At 39.5% G+C, this 22,664-nt stretch overlaps 1 protein-coding gene across 1 annotated transcript; it reads right to left on the bottom strand.

Moving 5' to 3' along the window:
• Positions 1-12,015: 12,015 nt before the first annotated feature.
• LOC126376858 (proteasome subunit alpha type-7-1-like) lies at positions 12,016-15,454 on the bottom strand. The gene is made up of 5 exons (XM_050024410.1): positions 15,398-15,454; positions 14,607-14,809; positions 13,816-14,032; positions 13,073-13,222; positions 12,016-12,170 (listed from the first exon to the last, which is right to left on the bottom strand). Exons 1-5 carry the CDS (start codon positions 15,452-15,454, stop codon positions 12,054-12,056), a joined length of 744 nt encoding a protein of 247 aa, XP_049880367.1. The 3' UTR covers positions 12,016-12,053.
• Positions 15,455-22,664: the final 7,210 nt, after the last annotated feature.

Below are 22,664 nucleotides of genomic sequence, written 5' to 3'. Positions count from 1 at the left end.
TACGTACTTACATCAGTCAGTAGTAACCGGGACTTACAGCTTAACGTGCCTTCCGAAGCACGGATCATCTTACTTTTGGATAATCAGGTGATCAGCCTGTAATGTCCTAACCAAACTAGGGATCACAAAATGAATTTTGCAATTTGTGCCCCCCGAGATTAGAACCCGGGACCTCCGGATCGTGAGCACAACGCTCAACCACTGGACCATGGAGGCCGTTAGTAGTAGTAGTGTGGACTTGTTGACAAATTGTAGTAAGTAAGAGGGAGCGCGCGCGGATTTTCTGTCTCGCTCACACTTAGCGTTTGGCGGCACACGGAAACTATGTGATTTTTGAGTGTCCAGGGTAAAGCTATGTACTTGAATAGACATTAAATGTAGATAAACTCACGCCTTCAATTACTATTGGGGTAAGCAGAACTACGTATTAGACATAGGCATAGCTGGCGAGCAGTGGATGTACTATACATCTCTACCTACCCCTTCGGGGGTATAGATTTCCTCCACATGCGCGTGCGCAGCCTATTTTGACCAACATAAAATAGCGCGCGTGTATGCTCATGCACAGGAAAACTGCGCAGTCAAGGATGTCATTAAACTTATATAAGCTTATGTGACTAACACACGTCACCCAATGACCTTCACCTTTCGTCACCTTTGAATTATAGGCGCTGTTAATAAACGCCAAAACACAAAATTACTATGGAATTTATATGAAAAAGTACACTGTGACGTCATAGACAAACGTGATGAAATGTCGGACTTGTTGTTACGTTTTTCTTCATTAAAATTCACAAATAAGTTAAATAGAAAAAAGAAAATGTTTTTAGATAGTTTTAGATCTGTATTTATTTAGTAATCAGAATTTCATAATTTATCTTGAACCTAGTACGGTCACGAGCATTAATATGTATACACTTTGGTACCATGTCACATTAACTTTTTTGACAAATTGAACTGTAAGTCTCACTAAATGTCAAATATGTTAGTGCGACAGAGTCCTAAAGTGGGTACATTATATTGCTCATGACTGTACACGATCTAATTCAGAAATTATCAGCGGATATACATCAAAGGGATAGTATGTGAAATCTAGATAGCTGCGTTATCTACGATAATATTTACAAAGCAATAAATACTTGACAATTATGCGTACCTATCGATGTGGCTTAGATTAGGAATAGAACATGGCATTTTATTATTATAATTCCCTTACAGGGCCATTAATGGATAATGGCGTCCGTGGTCCAGCGGTTGAGCGTTGGGCTCACGACCCGGAGATCCCGGGTTCGAATCCCGATAGGGATGTTAAAGTAATCAATTATCAGTTAGCACTTTAAATCTCCCGCTCTTCCTATATCCATTCCCATACATCCATTCATTCGTCCCAACGAGCGAATTCGCTCGCTTCCGAAGCGGTTGTCAAGTGTGCGTACGGACATCATAACATATTGTATTAAAAAATCATAAAAACTACCTAAGTGACCATCTCCAGCTTCTAAACTTCACCGTGAACAAGTAATAAGGGGCGCCCCTCAGGAACAGCATTCCAGCCAAGGGAAGTTCAGAGCCTCATCACACGTGAGTCCGTTTCCCTTTTCCATCTTTTAAAGTGCTCACAACCCGACAAGGCAACCCTTTTGGATTTACAGTCGTGAGCTATCAAAATCATTAACAAGGGACATATCACAAAAATCAGAGTCCTGTAGGGCTACCATGCGCAACGTGTTAGAATTTAGTCACGGTCACTTATTTAGACGATATAATCATGTCGTTTTGTCAAAATACGAACAAAATCACGTGGCGCGCATGTTAGGGGAAAAAAATCAAACAATCAATTTCGACAAAATTTATTGAACTGATCGATAATTTTGTCGTTGCACATGTTAGCCCAGCTGGTTTGCAGGCTAATAACCTGATTGTCCGTAAGTAAGATGATTCGTGCATGACCGATTGAAAATTCCACTTGATATCAACTCAGAATCATGACCTGCATCATCCCTCAAAGTTTTCTTAACGGTGTCACTAACACTCTGTATACTATAAACCCCTGTCTACCCCTTCAAGAATGCAGGCATGATGTAACATTTGTGTGATAAGCATCATCATCACCAGCCCATTAACGTCCCCACTGCTGGGGCATGGGCCTTCCCTATGGATGGATAGGGGGATCGGGCCTTAAACCATCACGCGGGCCCAGTGCGGATTGGTGGTTATTAACGACTGCTAATACAGCCGGGACCAACGGCTTAACGTGCCTTCCGAAGCACGAAGGAGCTCGAGATGAAAACTTTTTTTTGTGGTCACCTATCCTATGACCGGCCTTTGCGAAAGTTGCTTAACTTTAACAATCGCAGACCGAGCGCGTTAATCGCTGCGCCACCGAGTTCCTCCAGCATCAACCTTTAATTCCAGTCCGTTTTAAGTTGGTACTCTTAAGATAAAATATGAAGTGTTTAGAGCATACAGTCATTAAAAGTATTAAGATCTGTTTTAACGAGGTGCTCATCATGTAACAAGGGTTGGGGAACCACGCGCAGTTTATATGGTACAGAAATAACTCTGTACTTCCCGGTTTGATGAACTAGCGTGAACTTGAGTGTGCTCACACGCAGCCGTATACTAGCTACTTGGAATTTATTATGATTGTATTGTAGATTCACTTACGTTTTACATACTTGGTGACACTTCTCTGTATAAATACTAATACTGGGTGTTAGTGACATCTTAACGAAAACTTTGAGGGATGATTCAGACTTCTGAGTTGATATCAAGTGGAATTTCAAATTACAATAGGAGAGTTGAGACGCGACTCACCGTCTCGCCATACCCCCACAATAGCACAGCAGCGAGACATGTACACACAGTCGAACCAGCTAGCCAACATCGCCAGGATGCTGCTGGAGCTAGCCCGTATCCTGCGCACCAGTGTAGCATTCTCCATTCATGTCTATCAAAGGCCAATTCCTTCACTTCCTTATAAGACACGACGTCGCCTTCTCTTTAATCTGTTCCATGTAAGCTCTTCTTGGTCTTCCCCTTCCTCTCAATGAATTATTATTATGTAAATTATTATGTAGTGTCGCATGTTATCAATGCGACAGGAGCTATAATTGTTATTATAATAATATTATGTATTCATAACGGGAAGTGTTCGGATGATAATCGGACAAGGTCGATGGAAATATCCAGTCATCTTCTATCGTGTGGGTTGTTGGGTGGAATACCAACCTCATCAACCCTAGTGTCAGGGTTATTACTGAGCCGCCACAAGCCCCTGACATGCCTCGTGTAACGACTACTTACTTACATCAGTAAGTAGTAACCGGGACCAACAGCTTAACGTGCCTTCCGAAGTAGTGATCATCTTACTTTCGGACAATCTGGTGATCAGCCTGTTATGTCCTAACCAAACTAGGGATCACAGTGATTTTTGTGATATGTCCCCACCGGGATTCGAACCCGGGACCTCCGAATCGTGAGCCCAACGCTCAACCACTGGACCACGGAGGCCGTTGTTTATGATTTCAGAATACAGACACACCCGGACACTTCATACAAACACCTCGTTTTACACAGACACTACACATTGACATTATCGTACACGCGCATCTGTGTGTGTGACGTCTGACGCCATACGATTCAAGTCTAAACTGTATTCGAGGGGGGTGAGGTAAACCTAGCTCAGTCGCTGGTGGGGAGCGGAGAGTTGCCGTTCTATACGTAGTATTGTTCCTTATTCTATGCTACATATTAACTCATCTAAATACATAATACATACGACAAATACCTAAAGAAATGCGGCCATGTTACCATAGAACTTTCGAGACTTTTCATCAATAATGGCGGACAAAATTTAGAACATTCTTTCAACTTAACTGTAATACAATGAATAGAATAATCGACTTGGAATTTTCTCATTATTATTGTAATGATTAATTATGTATTTTTGTTCAGTCTGTTTTCGAATTCTTATTCTATTTCTTTTCTCTCGTGTGAATTCTAAGGTCAATGACGGACCTTACCAACTCTGGTCAGTGTTACGACCTCCGTGGTCACGATCCGGAGATCCCGGGTTCGAATCCCGGTGGGGAAATATCACAAAAGTTACTTTGTGATCCTTAGTTTGGTTAGGACATTACAGGCTGATCACCTGATTGTCCGAAAGTAAGATGATCCGTGCTTCGGAAGGCACGTTAAGCCCTTGGTCACGGTTCATAAACCCACGTTCATCCCTGGTTTATTTTTTATTTGTAAGATGGGAATTATTTTGAAACTTTTGTTCCAAATAATAGTTGTATCGCCTTAACGTGCCTTCCGAAGCACGGAATCATCTTATTTTTTCGGACAATCAGATCATTCAAGCCTGAAAAGTCCTTAACAAACAAGGGACAGTCTCATAAAGATCGAAATCACTTTATAAAGTCCCCATCGGAAATCGAACCCTGCAGATCGTGAGCCTTAGGGTGCTACCAGGCCAATCGATCGATCATTGATCGACAGCATCGATCGATGGTAGAATGGAATAGTCGACGTCGATCGATAGTTTCTACCAGACCGACGGATCGATTATTGTCATCGCCCGGCAATCGATCGATTGCTTAATCGAACAGTATCTGTCGATCAATTAAAGTTACCAGACCAGTCGATCAACTTCGATCGACGTTGATCGATACCGTCGATTGATGATCGATCGATTGGTCTGGTAGCACCCTAAACCCCTAACCACTAGACTACGGAGGTCGTTATCATAATTATTATTATACATCAATGTCAGTTTTATAAATATTACCGGATTGTTGTTTGTTCACACGTCTTAGCGTAGACGGAAGCTTATAGACCACAAATGATGGTAACGATTGATCAAATATTCACACGGCATTTTTGACAATTATCACTGTAGTGTGACTCGCTTCGAATTTGAATTGCTGCGCTAAAAATTAAAAAGAAAAAAATCGTACAACAGAGATAACATTACGGAACACCTCAGACACACCATACACATCATCAGCCCATTAACGTCCCCACTGCTGGGGCACGGGCCTTCCATGGATGGATAGCGAGATCGGGCCTTAAACCATCACGCGGGCCCAGTGCGGATTGATGGTTATTAACGACAGCTAATGCAGCCGGGACCAACGGCTTAACGTACCTTCCGAAGCACGGAGGAGCTCGAGATGAAAACTTTTTTTTTGTGGTCACCCATCCTATGACTGGCCTTTGCGAAAGTTGCTTAACTTCAACAATCGCAGACCGAGCGCGTTTACCGCTGCGCCACCGAGCTCCTCAAGTGTCTGTGTAAAATGAGCTATTTTGTATGAAGTGTCCGAGGTGCGACTAGAGGAGATCCTGTATAGTTTTTAGAATCTAAAACACTGTATTTTATGTCTGAGATGTTCTTGAAAAACTCAAAAGCGCAACCTTGCTGGAATACCTCGCCCTAACACTAAAGCAAGACCCAGAGGGGGTGAGGCCAGCGCCCGATACGAATTGGTGCGGGGCGAAGAGATGCCGTTCTATACGTTCTTTATTCTATGCCCGAGTCCCGCATAGAAGCATTGTTCATAAAAGTAGTCGAAAGAAGAGTAATGTACCACCGCACTAAATATATTAAATGAGGTTGCCAAGGAAATAGACCTGTTCAATTGTTCATTGGCGAGGTTCGCAGAGGCTATAATTAAAATTTTAATAATATAATAAATATTTTTGATTTTTTTTTTTTGAGGGGGTATGGAGCATACTCCACCACGCTGCTCCAATGCGGGTTAGTGCAAGTGTTTTTACGGCTAATAGCCGGGACCAACGGCTTAACGTGCCCTCCAAAGCACGGAATCATCTTACTTTTTCGGACAATCAGGTGATTCAAGCCTGAAAAGTCCTTTACCAAACAAAGGACAGTCTCACAAAGTGATTTCGACAATGAAGTAATAATTTAAGTGTCTAAGTTACCGCCTTGGCCATATGCCTGTATGGTAACTTATAGTTTTAATTATTCGATAAAAAAATAAACAAATGCCAGTCGAAACAAAACAGGCGTAGTTTTTAGGACGGATGCATCAATTGGATACACTTCGCAAATCGCCAGGATACTGGATATTACTGGATGGATCCTGTTTTATTGTTCTCAGCGTAAAACGGGACTTCCTATACTGACGACTTTATGATTGCGATGACTGGAGTCAACTTTGTTACCTTGTGCTATCTATATTCTATATACCCTGGATCTTACTTGAGTCTTAAGTGTCCGCTAAGGAGCATAGGGGAGAGCGCGCGAATTGTATACGCGATGTCTGGGTAATTCAGTGAAGTGGGCAATGCATGCAGTTGTTAGTAGCCAGCCTCCGTGGTCTAGTGGTTAGAGCGTTAGGCTCACGATCTGGAGGTCCAGGTACGATTCCCGATGGGGACATTGTCGAAATCACTTTGTGAGACTGTCCTTTGTTTGGTAAGGTGTAAGCTGTCCTTTTCAGGCTTGGATCACCTTTTTGTCCGAAAAAGTAAGATGATTCCGTGCTTCGGAGGGCACGTTAAGCCGTTGGTCCCGGCTATTAGCCGTAGAAACGCCTCCACCAACCCGCAGTGGAGCAGCGTGGTATACTCCACCACGCAACATACTCCATACCCCCTCCGGTTGATTGAGGGGAGGCCTGTGCCCAGCAGTGGGACGTATATAGGCAGTTTATGTTATTATGTATGTTAGTAGCCAATGTATCTCGCAAGATGCGAGGATGGCTGTTCACAATGCAGTACTTGTCCCTATGCTAAAGTATGATAGTGAATGTTGGGTATGTCAGAAGAAGCATGAAAGTAAGTAGTTAAGTTGAGTGATAGAGTGAGAAACAATACGATAAGACAGAGATGTGGTGCAAAAGACGATATAGTGACTAAGATTGAGAAGGGAATGTTAGGTTGGTTTGGACATGTGGAGTGGATGGAGGATAATAGAATGCGAAAGCGGTATATAAAGCGAAAGTTGATGGTAGGGCTGGCAGAGGAAGACCTAGAAGGACTTACATTGACCAAATTGGAGATGTCCTTAGAAAAGGTTTAGTACAATCTACTCTGAACCGGCGTGCGTGTATGAAGCCATTGATGAATGTGGAGGAAGCAAGAGAAGTGTGTCAGGATCGAAGCAAATGGAATTCTATAGTCTCTGCTTACCCCGGTGGGGAATGGGCGTGAGTTTATGTAAGTATGTTCATAAAACTATTATGCCAAGATTAGCTAGAGTACTTAGTAAGTCATCAGCATAAAATTATTTTATGATTATCTACATGTAAAAGTCAGAGGGCAAATTTTATGAGTAAAAAACGTTACTTTATTGTTTTTATATACTATAGGTACTTAGAGAAGGTTATGTGTTAGAAGAAGGATAAATGTGTGTGAAGGTGTGAGACGACGACTACGACAGGCAGAAAATCATGTATTCCTCAAACATGATTTTTGTTTTTTATATAGCACTCACCCATTGACCCCGATGACAACTGGGAAGACCATAGGAAATGGATGAAAAAATTAAAAGAACTTGAATATTTTTCTATGAGCAGGAATAACCCTTTTCATGAAAATAAAAATGTGAAACATTTTTCGATTGTGTTAAATCGTTATAAAAAATTAAAACGTTTTTCCCGCCATTAGGTCTATACTACGTCTGTATGAAAGATTTCCATAGACAAATATTCAAGTACTTTTAATTTTTTCATCCATTCCCCATTCCCAGCTGTCTCCCCGGGGTATAGGGCTAGAGGGGACTACTGGGAACAATTGGTCATTTTTTACATAACGAACGTCTCATCCGCCCAAAACTACTTCAGCTTCTCACAACCTGTATAGCCGGGGAAAAGAACCTACAAGAAAATCCTCGGCACAGGGCCTCAGACCTTCTATAAAAAAAAAACAAAATTTGTTATAGGTACGGTCACGAGTACCTACTAATATACATATATACACTTTATACATTAACTTTTTTGACAAATTAAACCGTAAGTCTCATTAAATGTCAAATATGATAGGGCGACAAGGTTCTAAAGTGGGTAGGTACAAGATATTGCTCACGACTGTACAATTAATAGTAATTTCGTTGCCTAATACAAACTTTTCAATTTCAAAATACCTAGGTAAAATAAAAACTATGGAGCGATAAAACATCTACCTGCTAGTTACATTTTCATGCAACCATTTTATTATCAAATGCAAAACTGATAACAAATACAAGGTGAACGAACTAAAATAACCTCAGAAACAAACACGTAGCGCCATCTATTGACTTTTATGTGTAAATAGTTAATTGTGGGATACGCATTGTTGAGAAACTTGTTGTAGTACGCCGCTAACGTAAGAGATGGCGCGACTAGTCGCATATAAGATTTTGAAATAAATTGAATTTGTTATTTGATTATGTTTTTTTCTAAATTAAAGCACATAATAACGGGTTCTTACCGCGTTTAAATAAAACAACAAACAAAAACAATGTATGTTTTTTTCTTTTTTCAGGTAATTTTCACAGTCTACTGTTACAAAGATATTGGAGATTTACACTACAGCACTACAATCTGCAGGTACTTACCCAATGAAGGACTTTCCAGGCTGCGTTCCTCAAAAACAATAAAGATGGCGCTGTACAGATTTTCCTTCGTTTAACCTTCTAATTTCATGGATAACAGACAAATGCATCTTTTATCTTTGTTTTTGGGTATAAATGGAGACCCTTTTTATTAAAGAAAAAAGAAAGAAAGAAACATCCGGAAAGATACTTCCGGACACCACAGACACAGACAGACAGGTACATTACATTTAACACAGGACAGAAACCACACGGAAATCAATAAGTACACAGACAAAAAAAATATATCCAAAACCAAAAGAAAAACAAACCAAAATCATAAAAACAATAATAATAAAACTAAGTATACTAAATGCAACGCACTGACGGCACGATCATCACACCCAGGCACAGTTACATCTTCTACCCATTATTATTCTGATCAATATAAAGAGAAGCAATATAGGCAGTAACATAATCTGATCTAAATGTCAAGCAACAATTATTTTTCAGAGAAGCAGAACGTAGTGGGTAGCTCACTGGGACGGGCTAACCTATAAAATGCTACTTAGGTTCTATGACGATCTTGTGACGTAGCGAGTAGGCGCCGCTACTTTAGAAGCGCACCCCTGATGCCGGGCAGCAGCGGTATCAGTACTGTTTGGAGGCCGAGGAAATGTATTCTGGTAGGGTTCTAGCTAGAACATCACCGATTGAGAAATTGGTCGGTGTGCTGCGGAACGGAAGGCGATTGGGGCAACCACCGTTCTACACGCCCTATCTATGGAGTAATGAAGGCCATTACTCCACCGACAAGAGCGCAGCTCTAAAATAAAGAGAGAGATGTACCCGAGTAATGGGAAATTAGGTTATTTATTTATTTATTTTATTTTATTTTATTTTATTTTATTTTATTTTATTTTATTTTATTTTATTTTATTTTATTTTATTTTATTTTATTTTATTTTATTTTATTTTATTTTATTTTATTTTATTTTATTTTATTTTATTTTATTTTATTTTATTTTATTTTATTTTATTTTATTTTATTTTATTTTATTTTATTTTATTTTATTTTATTTTATTTTATTTATTTATCATAGATACAATTTTCCAAGTTAAAGCTGTAAAACGCCGTCTGAATTGTTTTTGGGGAACGTTTTTTTTCTTGAAAGTTTAAAAGAAAATATCTTTAGGTAGAACTTAATAAATATTAAATTAGTTTTTTAAATCATTTTAGAAATTGTAGGTACGTAGGTAATTAAAACGCGAGAACATTACTATGTTTTATAAAGTTGTTTAAATCGAAAATAATTAATTTAATATTCATTTATTTGTAACTATAAAAAAATATTATTTTGTATTGTATTGGGCGGAAGACAAGATCCGAAACCACTGCCCAATTTTACCTAAAAAGTAGCATGGAGAAGGCATTCTCAATTCATTGCATTTTTCGGTGTAGCAACACCGTACCGCACCGCTTTTAAATTAGTGATGAACTATAAAAACTACAAAAAAATAACCTTGTTTGTTTAAATAGATCTTCAATTTGACTAATGTTCTTTTTTCCTAGCTCATGATAATTTGGTAACAAAATTGCTTTACCGGTGTAAAAAATCTTTGTTTCTATGAGATTCGTGTGAATGATACAAAAACATATACTTATTTCGAATTGTTGTTATTTTAAATTAAAGATTAAAAGTATTTAACTTAGAATACGTCGTTTTATTTACGAAAGAAACCCATAGAGAGAGAAAAAAAAAATGACAGCTCACAGAGTATAGAACACTAGTGTTGTAAGTTAAGAATAGTGTTGTCCATCTTATGTTATGTTAGCGGTAAAGTTTATATTTTAATTACAATACGAATCAAATTAATAATTGAACGTTCCGAAGTCACTTGTAGAAACTATTTTTAAAACGAACATATATACATAAACTCACGCCTATTTCCCACCGGGGTAAGCAGAGACTATATAATTCCATTTGCTTCGATCCTGACTAGGGTTTGCTCCCGGGAATTCTCGGTACTGAAAATACCGAGAATTCCCGGGAAATGCAAAAATCTTTAGTACCGGGAAATCTAAACTATGTCCCGGTAATTCCCGGTACTGTACAAACACTTATACTGTCACGAAATTTTAATTTTTAAAACAGCGCGTGAGGCGCGCTAACGCACGCAACCAAGATAGAAGTACGTGCACGAGTCGTACGTACTCTAGAGTAATCGGTAATATTCGGCAGTTTTCGGTTAGCTCGCTGGCATCTTCTGGCCGCTCGGCCCGTTCCGCCATGCCAGTGCCGCCCCAATCTTGGTACAGCAACGATGTAGTGAGTGTTTTGTTTAAAAGTAATAGACTGGTGAGTACTTTAATATACCCTTGTTTATTTATCGTGAACTAGGTAGTTTGTTTATATTGTAGGTTATATTTTGTGCATAATAAATAACCTTATGCTTTCAATCATTCAATAAAATAAACACAGTGTTTTCACGGCTAGTTTCCTTTGGCTTTTGCATTGTTTCTTGTTATTTTTTCATAAAATGTTTAGAAACTTAACTTAGACAGTTATTGCCACAAACTAGCTCGAAAAGCAGTTTGTTTTGTATTAATTATTTTACTGAAATTACTGTACTGATTGTAAATTTAAAGACTGATTGTGAAGTAATGTGTGCGTGATCTCAATTACCAAATTTAAAGCTAAGTATATTTAGTATTTACTAGTAAGTATATTTAGTAGTAAGTTGATTAAATATTTTAAAAAGCGTTTTAGTGTTTAATTTCGTCATACTCATAAAATAATTACGAATTAAATTTTTTTTCAGTAGGTACCGAAGTTTCGAAACTTCCCGGTAATTCCCGGTACTGGAGCCTATCCAGTACCGGGAATTCGAAAATCCAGTTCAGTTCCGGTACTGCAAACCCTAATCCTGACACACTTCTCTTGCTTCCTCCAGATTCATCAATCGCTTCATACACGCACGCCGCGCCGGTTCAGAGTAGATCGTATTAAACCCTTTTCTAAGGACATCTCCAATTTGGTCAAAAAACGAAGAGTGGAATAATTAAAATATATATATATTGTAGTGTACCTTTAAAAAAATAAGAGTATTTTGACTTCATCAATTTAGTAAAGGTTTTATTTGATTTTATCCATTACAACCCACAGTGAAGCAGCGTGGTGGAAGCTTTGTCTATCTCAAGTTCTTGCTTCAACATTTTAAAAGATAAATTCTATTTGCTAAGAACATTTACTGAAATTAGCTTTAAAGTATTTGTCCACTATTTTTGTTATTTTATTCATTATTATTTATCTTTAATATCTGTAATTATAGAATTACATTAAATTTTTTATTACAACTTATTTGCAGTTGGTAAATTTTTATTTTTTGTCCTCAAAAACTTAATAAAGAAATAAATAACAAACGATCATAATAAAAACCATAAGTTGGCGTGTAATAAGATCAAATGACACTATTCCAAAGCCATTTATTTTTAGTCTGTATTTTAAAACTATTTATTTTTATTTTTGTCCGCTTCTTCTTTTTCTTTGTCGATACCAACCACCACATTATTGATGTCTTCATGCTTCAATATGGTTATAGGTTGACGGTATTTTATCAAGGCAACCTGCAAAAACCACGCATAAATGTACGTATAAATCATTATAACCTCAAATTAGTAAAAACGATAACAAGTTACGTAAATTTTTGACGGATGAAAAGGACAGCTTTCAAAATTAGGTTTTTTTTTCGTAAGTAAAAAGGTGGTTTAAGTTTCATTTCGCCAATCTATTTCTATAAACAAATATTGCTGTAATGGGGTGGGCAGAGCAAGTAATCTGAAGACAATTTTGACTTTTGATATTATTCTCAGGTGTATATGATGAACAGTATGGTAACTGGCTGAAAGTAGCTTGTCTATTGCGAGATATTGTTAACAATAATACCATTCGAATACGATTCTTCAAAACGGGGCGCTTACGTGGTTTGGCGCTATAAGGCGATGGTATACGACTCATCATCTCTCGTGTAGGTTGAGAGGTGCATTACCAACCCCATCAACCCTGGTATCAGGGTTACTATTGAGCCGCCAAAGGCCCCTGATATGACTCATGTAACGACTACTTACTTACATCAGTCTGTTCTCTGGACCAACGGCTAAACGTGGATCATCTTACTTTCGGATAATCAGGTGATCAGCCTGTAATGCCCGAACCAAACGAGGGATTATAAAGTGATTTTTTAGTTATGTCCCCACCGGGAACCGAACTCGGGACCTCTGAATCGTGAGTCAGACGCTCAATCACATAAAAAAGCCCCAAAGCTCCATCCTGATAATGAGGTGGCGTAAGCTATCCTTCTTGTGAATAGGATAGGGAAGTGGAGCGCGATGGTGAGTATGGTCTTCCGCTTGCACTAGTCGGCCATGTCGCCGTGGGCGTGCCCGTCCAGCATGAACGGAGACGCGAAGAGCTGCTGAAAGCTATGTTTTTGCTTCTCACCCAATGAGGCTAAGAATACTGTTCGTACCTCCAAGTTTCTCTGGCCAGACTGGACAACCTCTAATAACGCCCTGATGGCGAGTTTGATGGTGCCTTCTTCACTCGCCACAGCCTCAGGCTTGTAGTTCTGCTCCAAGAATTCTCGCACCGTTTTGTCACAACGGCCTGTTGCGCTTGCCTGTGACATTTAAAAAAAGAAATTGATGTTAATAAAATACACGCCCCGGACACTTCATACAAAATATCTCGTTTTACACAGACACTATACATTGACGTTATCTTACACGCGCATCTTACACGTGCATCTGTGTGTGTGACGTCTAGTCACACACTTGCTAGACTAGTTGGTGTTCGGCTCTTGGTTTGTGTGGACTGTATATGTAGATGGCCAGAGGTCGAGGGTTCTAAATCCAACTGCAGCAAAACACCAGATTGTTACTTTTCACTGTTTAATTAACTTGTTAATAAAAATACACTTTTACTTTACACTTTCGCGGGAGGCGTCGGCCATTCGAGACTTAACATTGCCATACCAAAAAATATTAATTAATTATTTTTATACTTGTGTTGCCAGCAACAGTTGGAAACTAGCCTATTAGTTGACCTGACCAGTTAGTTCCGCCTAATGCAGCTGGCCTGTAACGCGTTAATGAAGTTTACACACTGCGCGAAGTCCCTATCTATAAGTCACACTACCAACTTGTGGCGATCGGGATACTATGCTAAATTCGATTCCCCGGAACATTTTTTGGTGCCAAACTGTAAACGTACCTTCCACTCGTAGTAGATGCCCGAGGGTTCGGTTTGGTAGAGGTGCGGTGTGGCATCGTGGTGGTCGAACCCGCCTACCAGGCAAGAGATGCCGAATGGCCGGCGACCGTTGCTCTGTGTGTACTGCTGTTTCATGCCAGCGATGTACCGGGTTATGTACTCCACCGTCACCGGGTCTTCTACCGTCAGGCGGTGAGATTGGCACTCTATTTGGGCCCTGGAAAAAAAGACTTATCAGACCTGTATCGGTTGCGATTGACCAAACGTTTCGATTCGGTGTCACTGCGTGAACGAATCTCGGCTGTGTAAAAGATTCGAAACTTATACATTGTCATCCCGTGATCATGGCACTTGCAACAGTGTCGTAATATCGGGAGTCTCATATCCCCATTTAAACGCGGTAAGAACCCGTTATTATGTGCTTTAATTATGATTCGAAACTTTCTTCTTCTTCTCTTCTATCGTATTATAAGGTGCATTACCAATCCCATCAACTCTCGTTGGAATCCGGTTGGGGACATATCACAAAAAACACTTAGTGATCCCTAGTTTGGTTAACACATTGCAGACCGATCACCCTATAGTCTGAAGGTTACATGATTCGGAAGACACCTTAAGCAGTGGGTCCAGGAAACTCTTTACTTAGTCGTTACTTGAGGGTCCTTTGGCGGCTCAATAGTAACCCTGTAAGTGTTGATGAGTCAGTCATTGACCTCACAAAGCACACGAGAGTTTCTACTCAACTTTTTCTTCTTCTGAACATAGTCAAATAGTCCAGACATCAATAATACCTAGTTATGAGCACCCTGGCATCAGCCCTAAGCCCAGCAAATGCCATGACGACGTGCTCATCAAGTATGGCCATCTTCTTCTCCGTCCGCTCCTCCTGCAGGCGAGGGACTGACTTCTTCTCCGCAGCCAGCACTATGCAGTTGGCCCCCCTAACGCCCACCACCGCCGAGCCCTTGCGGACCGCTTCCTGCGCGTATTGGACCTTGGGTTGGGAGGGAGAGTTAGGGGATGAATACAATATACAACAATAACTCTCCATTGCACAATCAGACAAGATAAGAACAGGGGGGTTAAAATGGCCACATCGAAGCAATTCATTTAAAAAAGCAATATTGCAATTTGACATTCGCGCATGTAAAAGTAAGTGCGCAATGCAAACAAGTGTCGAATAGCAATATTGCTGTCTTAGATGAATTGCTTCGATGTGGCCATTTTAACCCCCTGATCATCGTCCGATGCGCACACCGTCGCGCGCACATACCTCCTCTTTATATCTTACTTTACTTATATTTACGATCATTAAATAGTTTTACATACTTAATTAAAGGCATATTTTTATTAATAGTGTTCTCACGAACACTTTGTAACTCCTTGATATCGGATGGCTGTAAGCAGCTGTAACTAAATCATTTACCAATGAATTTCGATTCCATTTTCACGTTTGTCTGTCATTTGGAAATATAATGAAAAACGTATAGTTTATGATACGTGTCCACTACCCTATTATCATTCTCTGTTTATATTATACAATTATATTACATAATTATTAGTATTAAACCTTCTTATTTACCTGCAACAGTTGCCCATCAGGAGAAAACACAGTAATGGCTCTATCATAACTGGACATTGTGGCAATAATATTATTTTACCGGCAGAATAAAACTGTTTCAATCGATCGCACCTTATTTTGGAAAATAATAAAATTAATAACCTCCAAATGTCAAAGAAATATCTTATTGATGTTAAGCAAGGAGATTTTAAGCGTTTAAAAAATTAAGGGTCTGCGAAAAAAGATTTTATGTAAAAAATATTTTTTAATAGTTTTTTGTGACTTATTATACCTTCGTAACCGGATGGCAGACACTTTTATCATTTCGTAAATTCATAATTTGACGAAGTTGTAAATTAGCCTAATAAATATTGATATAGGTATAATTATGTCTATTTTATCTACCATTTAATTTGTTTTTCCCGACGATTCAATGAAGGATTTTACTTCTTATTTGCTAGGGATAAGTCCGATTTTGATGTTTTTTTCTTTTGTAGAAGTAGTTTTTTATAGTAGGGAAATAAATATAAGAAACTAATAAAAAAAATGTTTCATTCTTTTTACTCTAAACGAAAAATCCCTTAAAGTGTTACCATAAGTAATATATCAATTCTAAAAAATACATCAGTCGTAAAAAGTTATGATTCTTAAAATGCGTACAATTGTGTGTGGCTAGTCTCAAATTATTAAACGCAACGTACTATAAATAGTAGCACTATATCATAGTATGTCATATAGTAAATATTACGCAATATTTACCTGCGCCCACGCATGAAGTAAGCTATTTACATCCTCTAACCGTGTTAATATCAACTGTCAATGTACTCCTCCGCTGGACTCCATGTAACAAAAAAAAAAAAAAAAAACAACTGCTTATCTTCCCGGGCATGTAGTAAAAACCGACAGATAGTCCTTTCCATCCCGATGGACCATTATATGAGCGATGAGCTGAGACGTACAGTTTATGATATTTAACTGCATGCAGTCTTCTCATTACATGTAGTTCTGTTCGCCCCACTAGGGATCAAAGGCGTGGTTTTAAGTATCACCATTATCACGTGATCAGCGATGAATGAAAACATCATGAGGAAACCCATATTCTCGAGAAATGCATTTTCGGAGTTGTGTGACCGAAGGGAAAACCAGCCCAATACAGTTTATATTGGGCTGGTTTTCACTTCGCTGGTGGGAAGGTCAAACAGGCAGTCGCTTCTGTAAAAAACCGGACCTGGCAAATCTTCAAGTTAGGTAAGCGGACCCTGTGAAAAACGGGATACTAACAAAACCTCGGAATAGACAACCTAGTTTCAATCCAGTTAAAGAATCGTAGTCTTCATTTTCAAAAAGACGCTTAGGTACGTGATTTTCACCTCATAATATCAAGACCGTTTTTTATAGTGATACTTAAAACCACGCCATTAATCCCTAATGGGGCGGGCAGACATACGACTAACAGAATTTTATGCCTGTCGATTACCCTTCTTCCCTTATCCTTTAACCTTGACCGACATCCCACCATAGACTCCCTTTATTGCTTTTTAAAACTGCCTTACGTCCCAGTCATTAACCATCCTCCTTTCATACCATAAACAATCAAATTCCCATTCATTATCCTTCCATAGTATTCTCACTTTCCTACAGCTGTCCCTTTTTTTTCAGCGGAGAAGAAAATGACAAGTATAACTTAAAATAAAATTAGATGAATCTTCTGTTTATGCGGACGAGACATGATGAAAATCGATTATATTTTCTTCAATAACTTGTTTATTAAAAGGTTTTAGTATTTTTTACATCTTCCATTTTAAAACAACCGGCCGCCATTTTCCTGTCATTCTGCTCCCCTTTTCTCTCTCGCTCACTCAACGCTCTCTCTTTCACACACCTTAACGTTCCGTTTTATTCAAACTACCATTCCTATCTTCTTCTCTTCTATCGTGTGGGTTATGAGGTGGAATACCAACCTCATCAACCCTGGTGTCAGGGTTATTTTATTACTAAACCGCCAAAGGCCCCTGACATAGCTCATGTAACGACTACATACTTACTTCAGTAAGTGGTAACTGGGACCAACGGCTTCCGAAGCACGAATCATCTTACTTTCGGACAATCAGGTGATCAGCCTGTAATGTCCTAACAGGGGTCACAAAGTTATTGTTGTGATACCATTCCTATATGTATTTATTGTATGCGGATCTCACGTGCATCTCAGTATACAATCTTACAATCCATCAGCATAAGGCCGGGTTTCCACTGACGCAGAGATGTGCGGATTTGACCAATCACAGCGTTCGAGAGAGCGAAAAATGAAGACGCTCTGTCACTCTCTCCCTCACGGTGATTGGTCGATTCCTGCACATCTCCGCACAGATCCGCGTCAATGGAAACGCAGGCTTAGGCACGTAGACCGCCCGTTTTAGACCAGACCAATATAGTGAGGTATGCGACACTACAGTCGCCGTCCATCCGTGCTTGTCAGTTACGACATTCGCTCATTTTATTGTTTCGATTAAATCAAATCAAATATACTTTATTGCACAGAACTAAATTTCCACAATCAGACATACACATGAACACAGTACAATTTGGGCGGCCTTATTGCTCTAGAGCAAACCAACTAACACTAAACTAACTTACTTTCCTTACTACTACTTACTTTTTTACTTACTTTTTTTACCTTTCTTTTTATTGAATTCGATTTCCAATGTACCTTGGTGGTACCAATTTGGTATGGATATTGCAGGCTTGAATTACTTGATTGCCCGAAAAAGTAAGGTGATTCCGTGCTTCCGAGGGCAGGCTAAACCGTTGGTCCCGGCTGTTAGCCATAAAAAACACTTCCTAATTAAAACACATAATAACGGGTTCTTTTCGCGTTTAAATGGGGATATGAGCTGACGGGATGTCATCCCGTGATCCCGTGATCATGGCACTTGCAACAGTGTCGAAATATCGGGAGTCTCATATCCCCATTTAAACGCGGTAAGAACCCGTTATTATGTGTTTTAATTATGGTAATAACCGCGTAAACTTAAAACAATGTAAAAACACTTCCACCATATGCTCCATACATCCTACGGGTTATTGAGGGGAGGCTTGTGCTCAGCAGTGGGACGTATATAGTCTGTTTATATATGTATTTAAACATGAACATATAAAGATAACCTATCTCCGTAGAGAATTAAGTGAAATTGCAATGACCACCCATGACCCAACTGGTTGCCTGGGGGGTATGGAGGGGGACAAGACCCTGATGAACCCCCCGCCACCTCTGGATCCGCCCATGCACACATCGGATCGTAGGTCAACTTGTTACATTTTACGCCGTCCAAGCGCCTGATACATTTGAACGACAAATCGAAGCGACACTATTTATTCTTTGCTTTGTTTAATTTATCAGGCGTTTAGCAAACACTAAGGTTATCCAACATCATTATTTACAAGTTGACATCTGTATGAATTAGCTAAGTAAATTCATTGTGTATACAATAAAGCTATTGATGGTGTTATCACTTACAATAATATATTACAACGATGTATCAATTTGTATAAGGTCCCTTCTGTTTTGCTTATCTAAATAGCTATTAGTAGACAACTTTAATGTATCTTATGTTACATTTTAATTACATAGGACTTGCCAGTAAGATAAGCAACATAACGCCGGTTGCAGACCGCGAGGACACCCCGGACACTTCATACAAACAACCTCGTTTTACACAGACACCACACATAGACATTATCGTACACGCGCATCTGTGTGTGTGACGTCTGACACCATACGATTTGGTTTTCTCCGAAGGGCAAGGCAAAGGTAACTATGCCCATACAGCCATGTCTTATGTACTTTTTTTCTTGACGATGAATGATGAAATCTAAGCACCCACCCTCGGAGCAGACTCCTACTCCGAACCCCAAATGAATTAACTCAAAAGTCCGCATAAACTTTCGAGTTATGAAGCGGTTTGTTGGCACAAAGCGAAAATAGATAGGTACACTTTGTTTATTGAATATTCCGATATAATAACACTGTCGCGAATGTTTTCCGACTAACTTAATGCGATCATTAACCACAAAACACCACTTCGTATTAATTATTTAGATTATTCAATGAAGAAAGCAACCGTCTCGTTTTCATTCCCGCCAAAAAGCCTTCCTGACTCCATACGATTCATGTTTAAACTATGTTCAGCTACTTTTTACTAAACGTCAAAATACGAAATTACTATGGAATTTGTATGAAAAAACACCCTGTGACGTCATAGAAAAACGTGATAAAATGTCGGACTTATTACCACGTTTTTCTTAATTAAAATTCATAAATAAGGTAAATACAAAAATGAAAATGATTTTCGTTAGTTTTAGATCTGTCTTTATTTTATTTATTTATTTATTTAGATAGGTATACCAACAGTACACATATTGTAAAGTTATACAATACAAGTCTTAAATTAGTTTTTATCTATCTATATAATATCAGCCCTAAATTCATATCCAATTTTGGACGTAGGCCTCTTCCATGTTTTACGCCTTCCTCTCGGTCTCGTAAATGCTCGTGGGCGCCACTCCAACAATCTCCAGGTCCATCTTTCTTTGCTCATGAGCTTAGCAAAGCTCAATACAATACAATACATTTTATTGCCTCAAAATAAAAAGAAATATTTACAAAAAGATCCTTAACTAAGTACATGGCAAATGGCGGCCTTATCGCTTAAAGCGATTTCTTCCAGACAACCCTAAGGTGAGGGAAAAATGTAAAAAAATTGAAAGAATTGAAGCTCAGAGTCCTGTCTTTATTTAGTAATCAGAATTTCATAATTTATCTTGAACCTCGTACACGACCCAATTCGTTCGGGTTATACACTTATTTTATTTGGTCTGCTCTTGGTAACAAGAAAGTTAATAGGACTTTATAAGTCACTCCATATAAACGAGATCCATATGTAAATGAATTGTAGTTAAAGCTTTTATTAAACCACTAATCGAAATTAGGATTCCGTCGACGCAATTGTTTCTAAAACATAGATAAACAGCCTATATACGTCCCACTGAAAAGAAAAAAAAAAAACAAATAAAGAGCATTTCTATTTCTACTGGTGGCCACAGGCCTCCCCTTAATCAACCGGAGGGGGTATGGAGCATACTCCACCACGCTGCTCCACAGCGGGTTGGTGGATGTGTTTTAACGGCTAATAGCCGGGACCAACGGCTTAACGTGTCATCCGAAGCACGCACGTAATCACCTTATTTTTTCAGACAATCAGCTGATTCAAGCCTGGAAAGTCCTTACCAAATAACGGACAGTCTCACAAAGTGATTTAGACAATTTCCCCATCGGGTTTCGAACCCGGACCTCCAGATCGTGAGCCTAACGCTTTAACCACTAGAGCACGGAGGCTGTTAAAAACCTCATGATGATCAAATTAATCGAACTAGTCATCATCTCCCTAGCGTTATCCTGTTTCCGCAAGGTCTGCTTACCTAACTTTAAAGATAGGACATGTCTGTTTTTTACAGAAGCAACTGCCTATCTGACCTTCAAACCAGCGAAGGGAAAACCAGCCCAGTACAGACAGGTCACATACTTCCGAAACACATTTAATATAGAATATAGAACCCTATGATTTTCACAAGCAGCTGTTTTTCTAAGAACATATTAATCCGCCATTTTATATGGTTGGTATTTAAAATGGTTGCTCTGGGGTCAATGACTTTAGCAAACATTTTTGGCGTTTATCCTTTTGGTATGCTATAAATTATTCATGTATTTATTTGGTAGTCGAATATGTCAGGCTTTTTAGTAAGTTGTTTAATGTGTTTAGGTATTTGGATTCGAGTCTGCCCAACTCGGCACCCAACTGGGGACTCTCTTGCCTATAGTCTTGAATTTTGTCCCGGGTGAGCGGCCTCAGCGCTCCCCACTTGTCCGTCCAAGTGAGTAGCGATGCAAATAAGTAAGTAATGTATTGAGTCACGTCAGGGGCCTTTCGCCGCTCAATATCGTGTGGGTTGTGACGTGGATTACCAACCCCATCAACCCTGGTGTCAGGGTTATTATTGAGCCGCTGCGAGCCCCTGATGTAACGATTACATACTTACATCAGTAAGTAGTAACCGGAACCAACGGCTTAACGTGCCTTCCGAAGCACGGATCATCTTATTTTTGGACAATCAGGTTATCAGCCTATAATGTCCTAACTAAACTAGGGATCACAAAGTGATTTTTGTGATTTGTCCCCACCGGGATTCGAACTGGGACCTCCGGATCGTGAGCCCAACGCTCAAACACTGGACCACGGAGGTCGAGATTTTGTTGAAAAAGTTTTAAATAAGGCAACGATATAGGGGGGAGGCCTATGCCCAGCAGTGGGCGTCGTACGGCTGATGATGATACAAACTACTAACCTCCCTATTTAAGCGCTTCTTAATGTAACACATATGTAGGAAAGTGAGAATACTATGGAAGGATAATGAATGGGAATTCGATTGTTTATGGTATGAAAGGAGGATGGTTAATGAATGGGACGTAAGGCAGTTTTAAAAAGTAAGAAAGGCGAGTCGATGGTGCGACGTCGGACGGGTTAGAGGATTTTGGTTTTAATATAAGGTGTAACTGCCTATATACGTCCCACTGCTGGGCACAGGCCTCCCCTCAATCAACCGGAGGGGGTATGGAGCATACTCCACCACGCTGCTCCACTGCGGGTTGGTGGAGAATATAAGGTGTGTGTAAAATAAAAGAAGTAAATTATATCCTGTGTTATTACCACGCCTATTTCCCACCGGGGCAAGCAGAGACTATGGAATTCCATTTCCGACACACTTCTCTTTTTGTGATTTGTCCCCACCGGGATTCGAACCCGGGACCTCCGGATCGTGAGCACAACGCTCAAGCACTGGACCACGGAGGTCGTTAATGGATTATACACCCCACACACAAGCCACAACTCTTCGATATCAATAGCGGGGTAGGCACAGATTGACAGAATTATTTGCTCAATAGGCTCGTGGGCGGAGCGTCGGAGCCAGCCGATTACCAAATATGCAGTTCGATTCTCGTGATGTCACCTTCTGAATCGAGAGTGACAAAGTTATGAACTTAAGTTATGAATGGACCCTGACGTCATTGTTGCCTAAGGTACTTGACCATCTGTTGTTTTTTGGGCTGTGATGTGTTTACGAGTATCTGCTTGTTGTCATGTTTTTTTTTAATTATATATTTTTACAGCCTCCGTGGTCTAGTGGTTAGAGTGATCGGCTCACGATGTGGAGGTCCGGGTTCGATTATCGATTG

Source organism: Pectinophora gossypiella, chromosome 21 (assembly GCF_024362695.1).
Source record: "Pectinophora gossypiella chromosome 21, ilPecGoss1.1, whole genome shotgun sequence".
Taxonomy (NCBI): Eukaryota; Metazoa; Arthropoda; class Insecta; order Lepidoptera; family Gelechiidae; genus Pectinophora; species Pectinophora gossypiella.
Note: the sequence above shows the minus strand (reverse complement) of the source record. Positions and strands in the feature narration are given on the sequence as shown.

Bases quoted from the DNA above. Each gene is read 5' to 3' on its own strand.
- LOC126376858 (XM_050024410.1), bottom strand. From the start codon at position 15,454: ATGTCCAGTTATGATAGAGCCATTACTGTGTTTTCTCCTGATGGGCAA. The intron at 14,033-14,606 runs GTATTATTGATG...CTTTTTTTCCAG, and splicing joins GCCAGGGTGCTCATAACTAG to GGCCCAAATAGAGTGCCAAT. The intron at 12,171-13,072 runs GTACGAACAGTA...TGGTTTTTGCAG, and splicing joins CTGGCCAGAGAAACTTGGAG to GTTGCCTTGATAAAATACCG.